Raw genomic sequence first — 19,359 nt, forward strand, 5'->3', positions numbered from 1 at the left:
AGAAAGAAAGGAAGGAAGGAAGGAAGGAAGGAAGGAAGGAAGGAAGGAAGGGAGGAAGGGAGGGAGGGAGGGAGGGAAAGGCCATTTCAGGATCAAGGTTCAAAAGCAAACACACAGAAACAAAGCAAAGCATTGAAACACAAGACTCAAAGAAACACAGAACAGACCTTCAGGAGCCAGATTCTCAGGAACAAAGCCAAGCAGGAAAATGATCTAAACAGGTAACACAAGATTAAGAGACCTCTTGCAAAGGCAACATAGGAAAGATCCCTGGGTCCTTATAAAGGAGTAGGCTGATGATGTCACAAGTAGGAAATGAAGCAGAAGCAGGGAGACCAAGCGAGGCTTGGCTAACAGGAAGAACAACAACAGGAAATGAAGCAGAAGCAGGGAGACCAAAGCGAGGCTTGGCTTACAGGAAGAACAACAACAGGAAATGAAGCAGAAGCGGGGAGACCAAAGCGAGGCTTGACTTACAGGAAGAACAACAATAGGGAAATAGGCAGACTGGAGAGGTCACAGAGCTAGATACAGAGAAACAGTAGGTTTGAACATAAGGGCATGGCCAAAACCATGACATTCTATTAATTTACTTACCACAGAAGTCAGAATTACTGGCCTGCAGTTCCCAATCTCTTCCTTTTCTGGAGAGGGATCACATCTGCTGTTCTCCAGTCCTCTGAGACCACTCCCAACTCTAGAGAGACATTGAAAAGGTCAGCCAGCAGAACCGTTAGAACTTCCCTAAGTTCCTTCAGTACCATCGGATATATACCATCCAGCCCTATCACTTTGTCCACCTTTAGTTTAGCCAGCTCCTCATGAACACAGTCCTCTGAAAATTGTTCAGGGACTACCACTCCTCCATTCCTATTTGTGTTTGTCTTCTGTGGTCCTTCTCCTAGCCCTTCAGCTTTGAACACAGAGCAGAAGTATTTGTTAAGCAATTCTTCCTTATTTTATCAGCTTCTACATATTCCTCCCTTTCACCTTTGAGCTTCACAATGCTACTTTTATACTTCCTCCTATCACTAACTTATCTAAAAATGTCTTGCCCCCTATATTTATTATATCTTTGTACCATAATTTTACCATATTGACTATTTTTTTCTTCCATTTGCTTCTTTGCTTTCCTGACTATTCTACCAGATTCTCTTAGCTTTTCCAGATTTTGTCGCCTGCCTTCCTCTTTCTGCGATCTCTTGTAGTTTATAAAGGCTAATCTGATTTTCTTTACCTTTTCAGCTACTACTTCTGAGAACCAAAGCAGCCTCCTTTTCCTCTTACTTTTATTTACTTTCCTTATAAAAAGGTTTGTTGCACTTACAATAGCTCCTTTCAGTTTTGCCCACTGCTTTCCAACTTCCTCCAGATATTCCCATCCAGACAGCAATTCCTTGAGGTAATCCCCCCATCTAAATAAAGTTAGTTTTGTGAAGTCTAGAACCTTCACCTTTGAATGAACCCTCTTGTGATACTGTGAGCAAAAGTTGAGGGTAGACCTCCAAATAACATAGCCAGCCAAGGTTGGGGAAATAAGGTAAATTTATGTCAACAGGCCTTGCTTCACTATGTTTGGATATGGATTTGGATCTGGACCTTTTCCAAATCCAGTGTTGTGGGATAATGACAGTAATTTGTGTCTGGATATTTTTTGTTCACAGAGAAAGATGTGTGTGGGTATAGTCTGGGCCTGGGTATGGCCTACTGTCTATTTTTCCTCTGGAAAACATGTCTGCACATAGGACATCTTACCACAAGTTGTACTGTCTGAATTTAAGATTATTTGACACTGTAAAGTATTTTTACCCATAACCTCATAAACTAGGTTTGCTTCCGCTCATGAGGGCTTGTTGGTAAGAAAGTTTGGCAAGAAGTGATGAATTGCAATCCCTGAAATCCTCTTGTGTACAGTTTGAGAAACTGGAGATTGTGGCAGGATCTCTTATTGTCCAGTTATGATGTTTACAGGAAGAGAGTAGAGGGCTGGGTCCCAAATAGCCAGCAGTGACTTACAGACCACAAAAAGCAGCCTTAGGGCCTGCCCCTTGTTTTTCTATAAAAACAGTGTGTATCACATGTTATATTTCTTGAACTTAGGCAAAAATGAATTCCAAAAATGGATGACAAGATTTTGTGTTCAAAAGATTTTTTTGAAATCTATAATCCCCTTAGAGCTAAAGGACTACTACTGAAAATTCCAGCAAGCGAGTAAGAAAAAATGAAGTCACTTATTTGTAACATCTACACTGTGTGGGGCTTATTTACTAAAAGATAGTAAAGATTTTTACTTACCACATTATCCAGCTTATAATCGAAAGAGAAAAACGCCTATATTGCGACCCAAATCGGGAGATGGGCGTCTTTCTCCCATGGGCGCAAATCTGTATAATCGAAAGCCGATTTTGGGCGTTTCCAACTGCAATCCGTTGCCGAAACGGGTAAAGTTGATGGGGGCGTGTTGGAGGCACAGTGGCGTAGCCAGACTGCCAGTTTTGGATGGGCCTGAACCCAAAGTGGGTGGGCACAAAATTTTCTCTCTACCCCCCTCCCCCAGCAAACTTTAGTCACGCTAATCAGATGCATTTGTCACACAGGGTAAAGTGCTGCTTTTCAGTGCATCAGATTTCAGAAAATTTATTTAATAGCCTAACACCCTTTTCAGTGAGCTTTCAGAGGCCAAAACCTCCTGCCTCAGGTCAGTATAATGCTGTTACTGTATCCTCGCCTGACCTAAGGAAGGAAGTATTGGTCTCTGAAACTTCATTAACACAGGTACCATATTACTTTATCCTAAATTAAAAATAAAATTATTTTCTTTACCTTTCTTGTATGGCCATTTACTTTTTCTCATTGTGTCGCTCCCAGTCTATAGATTCTGCTTTCCTTCGTATTCGCTTAACTCTTCTGCCAGGTTTTCCTGGCCATTTGTCATTTTTCTCTCCTTTTTCTTTGCTTTCTTCAATATTTTTCTGCCTCTCTCTCTCTCTGTCCTGATTTAATTAATTCTTACTATCCATTCTTTAATTTCCTTCATCTACTTACAGTGGGGGAAATAAGTATTTGATCCCTTGCTGATTTTGTAAGTTTGCCCACTGACAAAGACATGAGCAGCCCATAATTGAAGGGTAGGTTATTGGTAACAGTGAGAGATAGCACATCACAAATTAAATCCGGAAAATCACATTGTGGAAAGTATATGAATTTATTTGCATTCTGCAGAGGGAAATAAGTATTTGATCCCCCACCAACCAGTAAGAGATCTGGCCCCTACAGACCAGGTAGATGCTCCAAATCAACTCGTTACCTGCATGACAGACAGCTGTCGGCAATGGTCACCTGTATGAAAGACACCTGTCCACAGACTCAGTGAATCAGTCAGACTCTAACCTCTACAAAATGGCCAAGAGCAAGGAGCTGTCTAAGGATGTCAGGGACAAGATCATACACCTGCACAAGGCTGGAATGGGCTACAAAACCATCAGTAAGACGCTGGGCAAGAAGGAGACAACTGTTGGTGCCATAGTAAGAAAATGGAAGAAGTACAAAATGACTGTCAATCGACAAAGATCTGGGGCTCCACGCAAAATCTCACCTCGTGGGGTATCCTTGATCATGAGGAAGGTTAGAAATCAGCCTACAACTACAAGGGGGGAACTTGTCAATGATCTCAAGGCAGCTGGGACCACTGTCACCACGAAAACCATTGGTAACACATTACGACATATCGGATTGCAATCCTGCAGTGCCCGCAAGGTCCCCCTGCTCCGGAAGGCACATGTGACGGCCCGTCTGAAGTTTGCCAGTGAACACCTGGATGATGCCGAGAGTGATTGGGAGAAGGTGCTGTGGTCAGATGAGACAAAAATTGAGCTCTTTGGCATGAACTCAACTCGCCGTGTTTGGAGGAAGAGAAATGCTGCCTATGACCCAAAGAACACCGTCCCCACTGTCAAGCATGGAGGCGGAAATGTTATGTTTTGGGGGTGTTTCTCTGCTAAGGGCACAGGACTACTTCACCGCATCAATGGGAGAATGGATGGGGCCATGTACCGTACAATTCTGAGTGACAACCTCCTTCCCTCCGCCAGGGCCTTAAAAATGGGTCATGGCTGGGTCTTCCAGCACGACAATGACCCAAAACATACAGCCAAGGCAACAAAGGAGTGGCTCAGGAAGAAGCACATTAGGGTCATGGAGTGGCCTAGCCAGTCACCAGACCTTAATCCCATTGAAAACTTATGGAGGGAGCTGAAGCTGCGAGTTGCCAAGCGACAGCCCAGAACTCTTAATGATTTAGAGATGATCTGCAAAGAGGAGTGGACCAAAATTCCTCCTGACATGTGTGCAAACCTCATCATCAACTACAGAAGACGTATGACCGCTGTGCTTGCCAACAAGGGTTTTGCCACCAAGTATTAGGTCTTGTTTGCCAGAGGGATCAAATACTTATTTCCCTCTGCAGAATGCAAATAAATTCATATACTTTCCACAATGTGATTTTCCGGATTTAATTTGTGATGTGCTATCTCTCACTGTTACCAATAACCTACCCTTCAATTATGGGCTGCTCATGTCTTTGTCAGTGGGCAAACTTACAAAATCAGCAAGGGATCAAATACTTATTTCCCCCACTGTATGGCTTTTCATCTTTTTCTCACCCTTGTTCACCCCATGCCCCTTCCTCTTATTCTCCAGTCTTTCACTACTCCCCTTTTCCATCCAGCAGCTCTCCTCTTTCTCTCCCCATCCTTCCAGTCTCCCCTCTCTCTCCCCATCCTTCCAGTAGTCTCCCCTCTTTCTTTCTGCATCCTTCCGTCCAGTGTCAACTCTTTCTCCCTACCCTTCCATCCAGCGTCTTCCCTCTTTCTCTCCCCATCCTTCCATCCATCTACCCTCTCTTCTGATCCTTCCATCTAATGTCTCTCTCTCCCTCTTTCTAACCAGTGTCTCTGTATCTCTGTACCCTTTTCTGTTCAGTGTCCCTTCTCTCTCCACATCCTTCCAGTCTCCCCTTTCTCTCTGCATCCTTTCATCCATGTCCCCTCTTTCTCTCCCCATCCTTCCATCCAGAGTCTCTCTCCCCATCCATCCGTTTTCCCTCTTTCTCTCCCCATCCTTCCATCTGTTTTCCCTCTTTCTCTGCCATCCTTCCATCTGTTTTCCCTCTTTTCTCCCCATCCTTCCATGTTTTCCCTCTTTCTCCCCATCCTTCCATGTTTTCCCTCATTCTCTGCCATCCTTCCATCTGTTTCCCCTCTTTTTGCCCCATCCTTCCATCTGTTTTCCCTCTTTCTCCCCATCCTTCCATGTTTTCCCTCATTCTCTGCCATCCTTCCATCTGTTTTCCCTCTTTCTCCCCATCCTTCCATGTTTTCCCTCATTCTCTGCCATCCTTCCATCTGTTTCCCCTCTTTTCTCCCCATCTTTCCATCTGTTTTCCCTCTTTCTCCCCATCCTCACTTTCCACTGCGACTGTCCCTGCTGCCTTTAAACATGCTGTGGTCACACCTCTCCTTAAGAAGCCTTCACTTGACCCTACTTGTCCCTCTAATTACCGACCCATCTCCCTCCTTCCTTTTCTCTCCAAATTACTTGAGCGTGCTGTTCACCGCCGCTGCCTTGATTTTCTCTCCTCACATGCTATTCTTGACCCATTACAATCTGGTTTTCGCCCTCTCCACTCAACCGAAACTGCGCTTACTAAAGTCTCCAATGACCTATTACTGGCTAAATCCAGAGGTCAATATTCCATCCTCATTCTTCTTGATCTTTCCGCTGCTTTTGACACTGTCGATCACAGCATACTTCTCGATACCCTGTCCTCACTTGGATTCCAGGGCTCTGTCCTTTCCTGGTTCTCTTCCTACCTCTCCCTCCGCACCTTTAGTGTTCACTCTGGTGGATCCTCTTCTACTTCTATCCCTCTGCCTGTCGGCGTACCTCAGGGTTCTGTTCTTGGTCCCCTCCTCTTTTCTATCTACACTTCTTCCCTTGGTTCATTAATCTCATCCCATGGCTTTTCCTACCACCTCTATGCTCCCAAATCTACCTTTCTACCCCTGATATCTCACCTTGCATCCAAACCAAAGTTTCAGCGTGCTTGTCTGACATTGCTGCCTGGATGTCTCAACGCCACCTGAAATTAAATATGACCAAAACCGAGCTTCTCATTTTCCCCCCCAAACCCACCTCCCCGCTCCCCCCGTTTTCTATTTCTGTTGATGGCTCTCTCATTCTCCCTGTCTCCTCAGCTCGAAACCTTGGGGTCATCTTTGACTCTTCTCTCTCCTTCTCTGCTCATATCCAGCAGACCGCCAAGACCTGTCGTTTCTTTCTTTACAACATCCGTAAAATCCGCCCCTTTCTTTCCGAGCACTCTACCAAAACCCTCATCCACACCCTTGTCACCTCTCGTTTAGACTACTGCAATCTGCTTCTTGCTGGCCTCCCACTTAGTCACCTCTCCCCTCTCCAGTCGGTTCAAAACTCTGCTGCCCGTCTCATCTTCCGCCAGGGTCGCTTTACTCATACTACCCCTCTCCTCAAGACCCTTCACTGGCTCCCTATCCGTTTTCGCATCCTGTTCAAACTTCTTCTACTAACCTATAAATGTATTCACTCTGCTGCTCCCCAGTATCTCTCCACACTCGTCCTTCCCTACACCCCTTCCCGTGCACTCCGCTCCATGGATAAATCCTTCTTATCTGTTCCCTTCTCCACTACTGCCAACTCCAGACTTCACGCCTTCTGTCTCGCTGCACCCTACGCCTGGAATAAACTTCCTGAGCCCCTACGTCTTGCCCCATCCTTGGCCACCTTTAAATCTAGACTGAAAACCCACCTCTTTAACATTGCTTTTGACTCGTAACCACTCGCCTCCACCTACCCTCCTCTCTTCCTTCCCGCTCACATTAATTGATTTGATTTGCTTACTTTATTTATTTTTTTCTATTAGATTGTAAGCTCTTTGAGCAGGGACTGTCTTTCTTCTATGTTTGTACAGCGCTGCGTATGCCTTGTAGCGCTATAGAAATGCTAAATAGTAGTAGTAGTAGTAGTAATCCTTCCATGTTTTCCCTCATTCTCTGCCATCCTTCCATCTGTTTTCCCTCTTTTCTCCCCATCCTTCCATCTGTTTTCCCTCTTTCTCCCCATCCTTCCATGTTTTCCCTCTTTCTTCCCATCCTTCCATGTTTTCCCTCATTCTCTGCCATCCTTCCATCTGTTTTCCCTTTCTCTGCCATCCTTCTGTTTTCCCTCTTTTCTCCCCATCCTTCCATCTGTTTTCTCTCTTTCTCCCCATCCTTCCATGTTTTCCCTCTTTCTCCCCATCCTTCCATGTTTTCCCTCTTTCTCTGCCACCCTTCCATCTGTTTTCCCTCTTTTCTCCCCATCCTTCCATCTGTTTTCCCTCTTTCTCCCCATCCTTCCATGTTTTCCCTCTTTTCCTCGAGGCCCGCCCTGCATGCCAGCCCCAGCTCCCATTGCCGGCCACTGCTGCTTTTCCTGTTGAGCAGCAGGGCCGGCGCTACAAAAAGAAGCGCTAACGCTAAGGCCAAAAAATGTTTAAAAAAAAAAAAAAGTGCGGCACCGGCAGGCACTGTCTAGGCAGCCTTGAGGCATTGGCTGCTGGCTCGCAGGCTCCTCCCGTCTCTTACGTTACTGCCCCTGCGTCGCTCCAGGGGCAGTGACGTAGGAGACGGGAGGAGCCTGCGAGCCAGCAGCCAATGCCTCAAGGCTGCCTAGACAGTGCCTGCCGGTGCCGCGCTTTTTTTTTTTTTAAACATTTTTTGTCCTTAGCATTAGCGCTTCTTCTTTTTGTAGCGCCAGCCCTGCTGCTCAACAGGAAAAGCAGCAGTGGCCGGCAATGGGAGCTGGGGCTGGCGCTGGCGCTGGGCGGGCCTGGGCTGAAATTGGGTGGGCCTGGGCCCAGCCAGGCCCACCCGTAGCTACGCCCCTGTGGAGGCATGGTGAAGGTGGAACTGGGGCGTGGTTATTGGCTGAGGAGAGATAGGCGTCTTTAGCTGATAATCGAAAAAAAAAAAAGGCGTTTTTACCGCGATTTTGGGTCACTTTTTTTGGACCCTTTTTTTTCACGAACAGGTCCCAAAAAAGTGCCCCAACTGACCAGATGACCACTGGAGGGAATCGGGGATCACCTCCCCGGACTCCCCCAGTGGTCACTAACCCCCTCCCACCAAAAAAACCCCACTTGAAAAACTTTTTTTCCAGCCTCTATGCCAGCCTCAAATGCCGTACCCACCTCTATGACTGCAGAATGTGTTCTATCCTGTGACAGCCTTTCCCTGGTTCTGATGTGGCTCTCGGGTGAGTGTGACACCTTTTCTGTTATGCGCACTGCAGAGTCACATCAGCAATGCATTGTGGTGGGTGTAGGGTATTGGGCTCCGTGATTCCACTAGCTTGTGGCAAATGCTCACGATGTTGGTAGTTGGTAGGCTCTACTCCCATGGTGCTTTTCCCCCTGCTTACTGGGTCAGAGTGTGCCCTGTTTTGTTTCCGGTAGTCCATGAGGTAGTGGCCATTTTTGTAAGCCAGTTTTAGATCCCTTTCACGTGTTAGCCATGTTACAGAACTTAGTTCTTCCCTTGAATGTGGCTGAAAGAGGGCATTGTACACCATTCTGCCAGCTCTGACCTACTGCTCATCTCAGTACCAGGGAGACTCGTTGCCAGTGGGGCACAACCTCTGATCTGCAGTTAACTGTGAGTAAGCGTGCTTATTCCAATAAAGGACGTTTTCGGAGAGATTAGTCTTCAGGTGTCAACTGGTGTGCCAATGTTATATAGCAGCAACCAGTCCTAGAGGCCTGCGTGTATGCAGATCCCTGGAGCACTTTTAGTGGGTACCGCAGTGCACTTCAGCCATGCGGACCCAGGCCCACCCCCCTCACACCTGTAACACTTGTGCTGGTAAATGGGAGGCCTGCAAAACCCACCGTACCCACATGTAGGTGCCCCCTTCACCTCTAAGAGCTATGGTAGCGTTGTACATTTGTGGGTAGTAGGTTTTGGGGGAGAGGGGTTGGGTAAGGGAGCTATGCATGTGGGAGCGTTGTCTGAAGTCCACCGCACTGACCTCTAGGGTGCCCAGTTGGTGTCCTGGCATGTCAGGGGGGCGAGTGCACTACAAATTGTGGCCCCTCCCACGACCAAATGGCTCGGATTAGGACGTTTTTGAGCTGGGCATTTTTAGTTTCCATTATCGCTAAAAAAAACAAATGCCCAGCTGAAAAACGTCCATTTTTTCGAAAATACGGTCTGGCCCGCCTCTTCACGTACCCGTTTTCGGACATAGACGCCCATGGAGATAGGTGTTCGCGTTTGATTATGCCCCTCCACATCTGCAAAAGTTAATGCATGAAAACTGATGGTGGCATGCCCAGGATGCAGGGCAGGCTTGGGGGCGGGGTACAAGCAAGGCAGTTGCCCTGGGCCCCCATACTACAGGGTCCTAAACCTCCATAAATCTGAAGGAGTTACGCCCTGTGGTGGTTTTAGGGCTGCTTTCTAAATCGTGTCCCAGTCCCTTCCATTACTGCACATTAATTTTATTTGACGTGTGCACAGATGCATAAGTACATAAGTACATAAGTACATAAGTAGTGCCATACTGGGAAAGACCAAAGGTCCATCTAGCCCAGCATCCTGTCACCGACAGTGGCCAATCCAGGTCAAGGGCACCTGGCACGCTCCCCAAACGTAAAAACATTCCAGACAAGTTATACCTAAAAATGAGGAATTTTTCCAGTCCATTTAATAGCGGTCTATGGACTTGTCCTTTAGGAATCTATCTAACCCCTTTTTAAACTCCGTCAAGCTAACCGCCCGTACCACGTTCTCCGGCAATGAATTCCAGAGTCTAATTACACGTTGGGTGAAGAAAAATTTTCTCCGATTCGTTTTAAATTTACCACACTGTAGCTTCAACTCATGCCCTCTAGTCCTAGTATTTTTGGATAGCGTGAACAGTCGCTTCACATCCACCCGATCCATTCCACTCATTATTTTATACACTTCTATCATATCTCCCCTCAGCCGTCTCTTCTCCAAGCTGAAAAGCCCTAGCCTTCTCAGCCTCTCTTCATAGGAAAGTCGTCCCATCCCCACTATCATTTTCGTCGCCCTTCGCTGTACCTTTTCCAATTCTACTATATCTTTTTTGAGATACGGAGACCAGTACTGAACACAATACTCCAGGTGCGGTCGCACCATGGAGCGATACAACGGCATTATAACATCCGCACACCTGGACTCCATACCCTTCTTAATAACACCCAACATTCTATTCGCTTTCCTAGCCGCAGCAGCACACTGAGCAGAAGGTTTCAGCGTATCATCGACGACGACACCCAGATCCCTTTCTTGATCCGTAACTCCTAACGCGGAACCTTGCAAGACGTAGCTATAATTCGGGTTCCTCTTACCCACATGCATCACTTTGCACTTGTCAACATTGAACTTCATCTGCCACTTGCACGCCCATTCTCCCAGTCTCGCAAGGTCCTCCTGTAATCGTTCACATTCCTCCTGCGACTTGACGACCCTGAATAATTTTGTGTCATCGGCGAATTTAATTACCTCACTAGTTATTCCCATCTCTAGGTCATTTATAAATACATTAAAAAGCAACGGACCCAGCACAGACCCCTGCGGGACCCCACTAACTACCCTCCTCCACTGAGAATACTGGCCACGCAATCCTACTCTTTGCTTCCTATCTTTCAACCAGTTCTTAATCCATAATAATACCCTACCTCCGATTCCATGACTCTGCAATTTCTTCAGGAGTCTTTCGTGCGGCACTTTGTCAAACGCCTTCTGAAAATCCAGATATACAATATCAACCGGCTCCCCATTGTCCACATGTTTGCTTACCCCCTCAAAAAAATGCATTAGATTGGTGAGGCAAGACTTCCCTTCACTAAATCCGTGCTGACTTTGTCTCATCAGTCCATGTTTTTGTATATGCTCTGCAATTTTATTCTTAATAATAGCCTCCACCATCTTGCCCGGCACCGACGTCAGACTCACCGGTCTATAATTTCCCGGATCTCCTCTGGAACCTTTCTTAAAAATCGGAGTAACATTGGCTACCCTCCAGTCTTCCGGTATTACACTCGATTTTAGGGACAGATTGCATATTTCTAACAGTAGCTCCGCAAGTTCATTTTTTAGTTCTATTAATACTCTGGGATGAATACCATCAGGTCCCGGTGATTTACTACTCTTCAGCTTGCTGAACTGACCCATTACATCCTCCAAGGTTACAGAGAATTTGTTTAGTTTCTCCGACTCCCCCGCTTCAAATATTCTTTCCGGCACCGGTGTCCCCCCCAAATCCTCCTCGGTGAAGACCGAAGCAAAGAATTCATTTAATTTCTCCGCTACGGCTTTGTCCTCCTTGATCGCCCCTTTAACACCATTTTCGTCCAGCGGCCCAACCGACTCTTTGGCCGGTTTCCTGCTTTTAATGTATCTAAAAAAGTTTTACTATGTATTTTTGCTTCCAACGCTAATTTCTTCTCAAAGTCCTTTTTTGCCCTCCTTATCTCCGCTTTGCATTTGGCTTGGCATTCCTTATGATCTATCCTGTTACTTTCAGTTGGTTCTCTTCTCCACTTTCTGAAGGATTGTTTTTTGACTCTAATGATTTCCTTTATCTTACTGTTTAGCCACGCCGGCTGACGTTTAGTCTTTTTTCCCTTTTTTCTAATACGTGGAATATATTTGTCCTGAACCTCCAGGATGGTGTTTTTAAACAGCATCCACGCCTGATGCAAGTTTTTTACTCTGCGAGCTGCTCCTTTCAGTCTTTTTTTCGCCATTTTTCTCATTTTGTCGTAATCACCTTTTCTATAGTTAAACGCTAGCGTACTTGCACTTACTGTCTGTTCTTGAGTAAAATACTGTGTGTTCACTCAATGTGCAGTACATGCCTATTCTCCATCCATAACCTATCCAGTCCCTGCAAGTAATCTCCTCCATCACCGCCCGTCCCCTGTTGTAAAATAACCCAACTTGTGGTAAACTCAGCAGTAGCCCATGTTGATAATTTCCCCTCTCAGTTCTTATGGGATTTCAATGCTATCAACCATATCCATTAAATTTTTAGTGCTATTATAATTGTCATGACTCTTGACAAAACCAATACTCTTTTCAGAGACAATATAATGAAACTAACAACAAAATCTCTATGATCGATTTCTCAACCACTTTGAAGGACATCCTGGGGCAAGATACAGCAATTTTTTGCCCTGAAATTATTTTTATATATAATATAGAATCACTAAGGGGTCCTTTTACTAAGCCGTGGTAAAAAGTGGTCTGCGGTAGTGTAGGCGCGTGTATTGGGTGCGTGCCAGGCCGGTTTTTACCGGGCTTGCATAAAAGGGCTTTTTTTTAATGAGGTGGGAAAAGTGCCTGCGGTAAAAATGAAACCAGCGCGCACCCAAAACCGGCCTGAGCCCTTAACGCCACCCATTGATCTAGTGGTAAAGGCTCACGCGCTATGCGTGCGGTGACCGATTGGCGCATGCCAAGTGCCGATTAGGCACTCGTAGGAGGAAATAAAATTAATTCACGCGTTATGGCCGCATGCCAAATCTGAAATTACTGCCAGGAGGACGCGCTAGCCTGGCGGTAGTTTCATTTGGGCGCGCGCTGCACACGCATAGAGCCTACTACTCTTAGTAAAAGGTCCCCTAAGTGCTTCACTACTTACATGTACTAACCAGTAAGTCAAACGAGCAAAATAGAGCTTAAATAGCTACTTTTGCTTAGATTAGTGACCAGGTTCACACATCCACGTAATCCTACTTGTGAACATATAAACCAAAATAATGTAGTATCCTGACCTGAAAACGTTTTTGTCCATAAAGCAAAAGCTGTGCTTTATAATGTTCCCAGATGAAAGCATCCACTAATGTCCCAAATTATCACTCACAGAGTACGATATAATGAGCCACTTAGCTGTGGCAAACTGGACAGACTGCAGCTCTACAAGGTGCCCCGTTTCGTATCACTTCTTCAGGAGCTGTAATTGCAGCTGAAATGCCTCTTATTCACTAAACGCCACCAAACTCCATGATGTCAAAAGAACACGGGCTTAATCCACACCCACTTCAGCTCCCTTCTTGAACTTCCGTGAAATGATGTTGTACATCTGCATTTCCCATGGCTGTTCAACAAGAAAAGTAAACACATCCTCGTTTCAAAGAACTCACACAACCTGTCTGTATCCAAAGTAATAACACTGTCCAGTAAAAGGTTCAAATGATAGTATTCCACTCAACTGCGTTTTACTGGACAGTGTTATTACTTTGTCTCATGCTAACTCAAAAGGGTGCGGAGGGACACTTCGGTCGTTGACAGATAACAGACTTGTATTTCCTTATCCATCCAAAGCTAGATGGGAATCAACACGAACATCGGCATTCTTATTTTTAGCTCCGTCTCTTTGGAATTGTCTTCCTAAAGAACTTAGGCTTGAGGATTCTTATACTCATTTTCATAAAGTTTTAAAAACATATCTTTTTCGAGAGTCCGTTTAAACAAACATTTAAAACAGAAATAAAGGATAAACTAAAAAAAAAACTTTTTAGTTTTGTGTTCTTACTAATGTTTTTATAATTACAGTCTGTGAAATCTGTATGTATGTTGTCTTTTTGTAGTGCTTTCCTATCACAAATGGATTTCAAAGTATGTTTTAATATTATTTTTAATGTTATTTTATATTGTAAACCGTTCTGATTTACCTTTGTAATAAGTGACGGTCTAGTAAATGAAACAACGATAAATGATGAGTGGGTCAAAGGCATTCCCAAAATTTGGGTGCAGTATTATAGAGTACCAGAGTTACACGCCTAGCTTGCTTGCCAGGATTTACACCAGGTTTCAGCAGGCATAAGTTTTGCTTGTGACCAAGGTGCAGTTTTCTGTTTGCATGTTCTTTGTATAGAGGTCTATGGCAGTCCCACTCATCATAGGAGCCGACTCTGTGGGTGCTGTGGGTGCTTGAGCACCCCCAATATTGAGAAAATTCCTTGTATGGGTCCAGGGAGGGGTGATTTCCATTGGGTTTAGCACCCCCAATAATTTTGAAAAGTTGGCTCCTATGCCACCCATTCTGTTTTACCAGTAGTGGGTGTATTGGTGTTCTAGGACCCAGTGTACTATTTGTAGTGCTGCCTATTCATAGGTGAGGTTCTAGCTGTTCGAATCATAGGAATTAGTGCTACTGTTGTGTGTCAGGTTTGCTACATGTATGTTGTTGGAATTGTTTTCAGGTTTTGCATTTCACAGTTTTCCTGGTAGTGGAGAGATTTATGTTCCTCTTGCTCAGATGACACGAGAATATTTTTTTTATGGTGACTTCCAAGGAGAAATGTCCTCCCTGTTTACATTTAACTCATAAGAACTGCTATACAGTGTCAAACCAAAGGTCCTTGAAACACTTATGTTTCCAGTATAAAAAATATTTCTTGTTGTGTTCATTTTTCATGATGTAGATATCATTATCATTAAATCAGTTAGGGGCCCTTTTACTAAGCCATGTAGGTGCCTACTCGTGCCGAATGTGTGCCAGATTAGAGTTACCGCCCGGTTACCACGTGGCCCTTGCGGTTAATTTCAAATTTGGTGCATGTTCGCGAAAAATATTTTTTTATTTTCTGGCACATAACGGACACACGCCAAGTGGCATTTGACGCATGTAGGTCATTACTGTCCCGATTCTTTATCGCTAGGTCAATGGCTGGCGGTAACGTCTCAGACCCAAAATGGACGTGCGGCAATTTTGATTTTGCTTCTGCTTCACGTCCATTTTTGGCAAAAAAAACAAAAGAGGCCTTTTTTACAGGCAAGCTAAAAAATGGATTGGCGCGCACCCAAAACCCATGCCTACACTGCCGCAAGCCATTTTTCAGCGCGCCTTTGTAAAAGGACCCCTTAATGTTCAATTATACAATTTTTGCCCAGGGTTATGCATTTACTTGAAATGTATATGTGTTTGCAGAAAGTGTGTTTGCATTTATAAATTACAGAAAATGTTATAATATTGTGCAGTATACCTCTGCTCCCACCCAGCTTACTCCTTTATGCCACCTGGCTGCCAAAACTTTCTGGGAAGAACACTGTGATATCACATGTGTAAATGTTGAGAAAAACATTGATTAGTCCAAGATTGTGTTCATAATGTTGCAAAATTATACAACTGTTGGTGATATACATATATATATATATATATATATATATATATATATATATATATATATATATTGTATTAAATATGAGTTTTTCAAGTTTATGTACATACCAGCTTCTTTTCTATCCACAAATGAAGTATTGTGTGTGTAGGAGTAAATTAACATCTGGTTCTGGTCCCACCTCACTTCCTGTTCTGGTCCTGCCCACAGTTCCACTTCCTTTTTGTCTACAAATTAAGCCCTGAAATATGTTATTGTGGTTTTAACATTTTATTGCAAAAAGAAACATAATTCCCAAGGTTGTATAGCTAAAAAAAAAACACATTGACAGTGAAGGGATTATATTGGATTTCTGTGTTAGTCTTCTGTATTGTGGCAGAATCTTGACAGATCCAACAATATGCACCCACAGCCAGTGGCATAGCCAAGGGTGGGCCTGGGTGGGCCCAGGCCAGTGGTGTGCTGGTAAATGTTTAACAACAGGCTGTCTCCCCGGTCCACCTCTGCACCCCCCCCCCGTCCACCTCTGCGCCTCCCCCCGTCCACCTCTGCGGCCCCCTGTCCACCTCTGCGCCTCCCGCCCCCCAAATTGCAGAGCTGGCTATAGCTGGGGAGAGAGCCGGGGGGGGGGGGGGGGCAATGCATTACTCCAGGAAAAAAAAAATTAAATGATCCCAGGTTCCAATCTAATTCATGTTTAATGTGGGATAAAATGCCATAAATAAATATAAACTTTTAATATTGAGCACCTGATTCTCAAAGTGGACATATTCCAAACACTATAATGAAAATAAAATGATTTTTTCTACCTTTGTTGTCTGGTGACTTTGTTTTTCTGATCATGCTGGCCCAGTATCCGATTCTGCTTCTATCTGTCCTCTTAACTCCATTTCCAGGGCTTCCTTTCCATTTATTTCTTTACTTTCCGCCTTTCTTCTTCATTTCTTGCCTTACATCCATAAGTAAAAGCTGGGTCCTCTGCAGACTTGACTGTCCAGTGGATCCAGCTTCTGCCTATTTTCTTCATCCATGTGCAGTTTTTCTCCTCTCTTCCTTTTCTCTCATCTCATCTCCTTCCTCACTCTTCCCTCCCGTCCCGTCCATCAATGTCCAGCATTTCTTCTCTCCCTTTCCTCTCCTCCATCCACCCATGTCCAGCAACCCTCCTGTCCCCCTGCCCTCCCCTCCAGCCACCCATACCCAGCAATTCTCTTCTCTCCCCTGCCCCCCTCCAACCACCCATACCCAGCGATTGTCTTCTCCGCTGTCCCCCCATCCAGCCACCCATACCCAGTGATTGCCCTCTCTCCCATGCCCCCCCTCCAGCCATCCATGCCAGCGATTGTCCTCTCTCCCCTGCCCTCCCTCCAACCACCCATACCCAGCGACTGTCCTCTCTCCCCTGCCCCCCTCCAGCCACCCATGTCAGCGATTGTCCTCTTTCCTCTGCCCCCCCTCCAGCCACCCATGCCCAGCGATTGTCCTCTCTCCCCTGCCCCCCCCTCCAGCTACCCATACCCAGTGATTGTCGGTTGTTGAGTGGATTCTTCGGGGCAGGCAGGAAAGATCTCCAGTCTTTCCTGCCCACTGCCGGCGCTGAGTCTCCCGCTGCGCTACTGCATCGCTCTTCAAAATGGCTGCCGAGACTTAGAAGGGCGGACTCCTTCAGCAGAAGTCTTGCGAGGCCGCCGCTGGAAGTTTCGGCTGCCATTTTTAAACAGTGATCTGGCAGCAGGGGAGGGTCAGCGCCGGCAGCGGGCAGGCAAGACTGGGGATCTTTCCTGCCTGCCCAGAATCCATACACTGGGAGGGACCCTGTAGCTCGAGGGAAGGAGGGAGGAGAGCCGGCTCACCCTAAACAACAACCGGCTTGCAAGATGGTAAAAAATGTAACAACCGTGCGAGCCGGCTCCAGCACACCACTGGCCCAGGCCCACCCACTTTGGGCGCAGACCCACCCAGTAGCAGCATACCTATGATGTGGCTGGCAGGGCCAAGCCCCTCCAGCTGAAAACTCCCAACAACTGTCTCTCTTGCATACCTTGTAAATAGCAGATTTTTGCCTGCAGTGAGCAGCGATTGATACATACTGCTTGCACCAGCCCCACAGCCTTCCCCCCTGCCCACAACCATCCACCTTTGTTCCCAGCCCCCCCTCTCCCTGCACCCACACTTCATCCATCTTACCTCCCCCCTCCCTATACAGATACCATCCATATTTATTTTTTCCAGCCCTCCCTCCCCCCCAATTCCCACACTTCACCCATCTTACTGCCCCCTCCCTGTACAGATACCATCCATTTATTTTTTTAGCCCTCCCTCCCCCTGCACCCACACTTCACATACTTTACAGCCCCCCTCCTCTCTCCCTCACTGTACACAGATACCAATTATCTTTTTCCAGTGCCCCCACCCCCGCACTCACCAATCCAGCATGGGAGGAGCTGCAGAGGCGCACATCAGGAGTTCCTCTTAGGGCAGGAAAGAACCCCACTCTTTCCTGCCCACTGCCGCTGCTTTTGCAAGTACCACTGCTTCTTCAAAATGGCCACTGAAACGTTCTGTGGCAGCCTCAGGATATTGCCGCTTGAAGTCTCGGCGGCCATTTTGAAGAAGCGGTGGTACCGGCAAGAGCGGTGACAGTGGGCAGGAAAGAGTAAGGTTCTTTCCTGCCCCCAAAGAGGTCACTAGACCACCAGGGTGTGTTAAGGTAGGCCCAGGGAGTGCCCACCGAGGCTTGGGGGATAGGGCAGCTAGCCATCCATGAATGTGGTCCCCGTCCCTGTGGTACTGCAATGCAGGAACGGAGACCATGGTAAGGATTCTACATGAAAAAGTAAATTTTGTGCAACTGACAAATTCTGCTCTGCACAGTCGCACAGAATTCTGACAGGAGTAATAAGTGAGAGAGAGCGAAAGAGCATTTGTAGCAAGAGGCTAGTTAATCAAAAGACAGCTATTATTCTGTTTCAAAAGCCATCTCTGTCCAGCCTAATTAGGCTACAGTGCTTTGTAGATTTTGGAAGGTTGGTGAAACATTGTCTATTCTCAGTTCATCGTCCTTGATTACTGCTCATGCCGGCTGTTCTTTCTTTTGACTTTGTTCTCTACAGGTTCTACGGTTACTGCAGAAATACAAGGTGTGATTGATGCTTGTGTGAAGCTGACAGGGATGCCTGACCTCACCCTTTCCTTCATGGTAAAACTGAGACCCATTGGGAAGATGGCACAGGGTTCTACAAGGACCCAAATATGGTGGCACTGGGATTTACTCACAGAGCGTTGGGATGCCAAAAGCTGATTAATGATTGGAAATAAAGAAAACCTAACTTAATAACTTTCAATAACAATGAGACGCAGATGCAAGGATGGATGGAACTGTTGATTGCCAAGCCAGGCAATAATCTTCTGTCTCTTTTTTTTAGAACCCCCGCCTGCTTGATGATGTTAGCTTCCATCCGTGTGTCCGTTTCAAGCGCTGGGAATCAGAGAGAATTCTGTCCTTCATTCCACCTGATGGGAACTTCCGTCTACTGTCATATCATGTCAGTGCTCAGAAGTACGTAAGGGGGGAAAGGGAAAGGGAAATTGGACTTGATATACCGCCTTTCTGAGGTTTTCTGCAACTACATTCAAAGTGGTCTACATATATTCAGGTACTTATTTTGTACCAGGGGCAATGGAGGGTTAAGTGACTTGCCCAGTCACAAGGAGCTGCAGTGGGAATTGAACTCAGTTCCCCAGGATCAAAGTCCACTGCACTAGCGACTAGGCTACTACTCCACCTTATCATGGACTCTTATTTCTAAACATATCCTCATACAAGGGAAAAGTGTTTCTGTGATCAGAATCCATCTTCAGTTTCCTTTACACCCAGGGAGAGAGTCTCTGTTACTGGTTCCTAGTACCAGTCTCTCATATACACCAGTGGCGTAGCTACGTGGGTCCTGGGGGGCCTGAGCCCCTGTAGATTTGGCCCTGGACCCCCCTGCCGACGACCCTCTGGACCCCCCCTCCCGCCGTCGCCTGCCTTTGCTGGCGGGGGACCCCAACCCCCAGCAGCTGAGGTCCTCTTCTTTCCGCAAAAGGCTTCCTTCTGTTTCTGACGTCCTGCACGTACAGGACGCCAG

The 19,359-nt window shown here is 46.1% G+C and overlaps 1 protein-coding gene across 2 annotated transcripts in view; it reads left to right on the plus strand.

Moving 5' to 3' along the window:
- Window positions 1–19,359, plus strand: part of AP3M2 (adaptor related protein complex 3 subunit mu 2) — a 68,092-nt gene that overhangs the window by 31,544 nt on the left and 17,189 nt on the right. For both annotated transcript variants that reach the window (XM_030199642.1, XM_030199643.1), the window contains 2 exons: window positions 18,343–18,428; window positions 18,655–18,788. In XM_030199642.1, coding sequence (XP_030055502.1) covers window positions 18,343–18,428; window positions 18,655–18,788 — 220 coding nt within the window. The remainder of the gene's footprint in view (window positions 1–18,342; window positions 18,429–18,654; window positions 18,789–19,359) is intronic.

Source organism: Microcaecilia unicolor, chromosome 4, assembly GCF_901765095.1.
Source record: "Microcaecilia unicolor chromosome 4, aMicUni1.1, whole genome shotgun sequence".
NCBI lineage: Eukaryota > Metazoa > Chordata > Amphibia > Gymnophiona > Siphonopidae > Microcaecilia > Microcaecilia unicolor.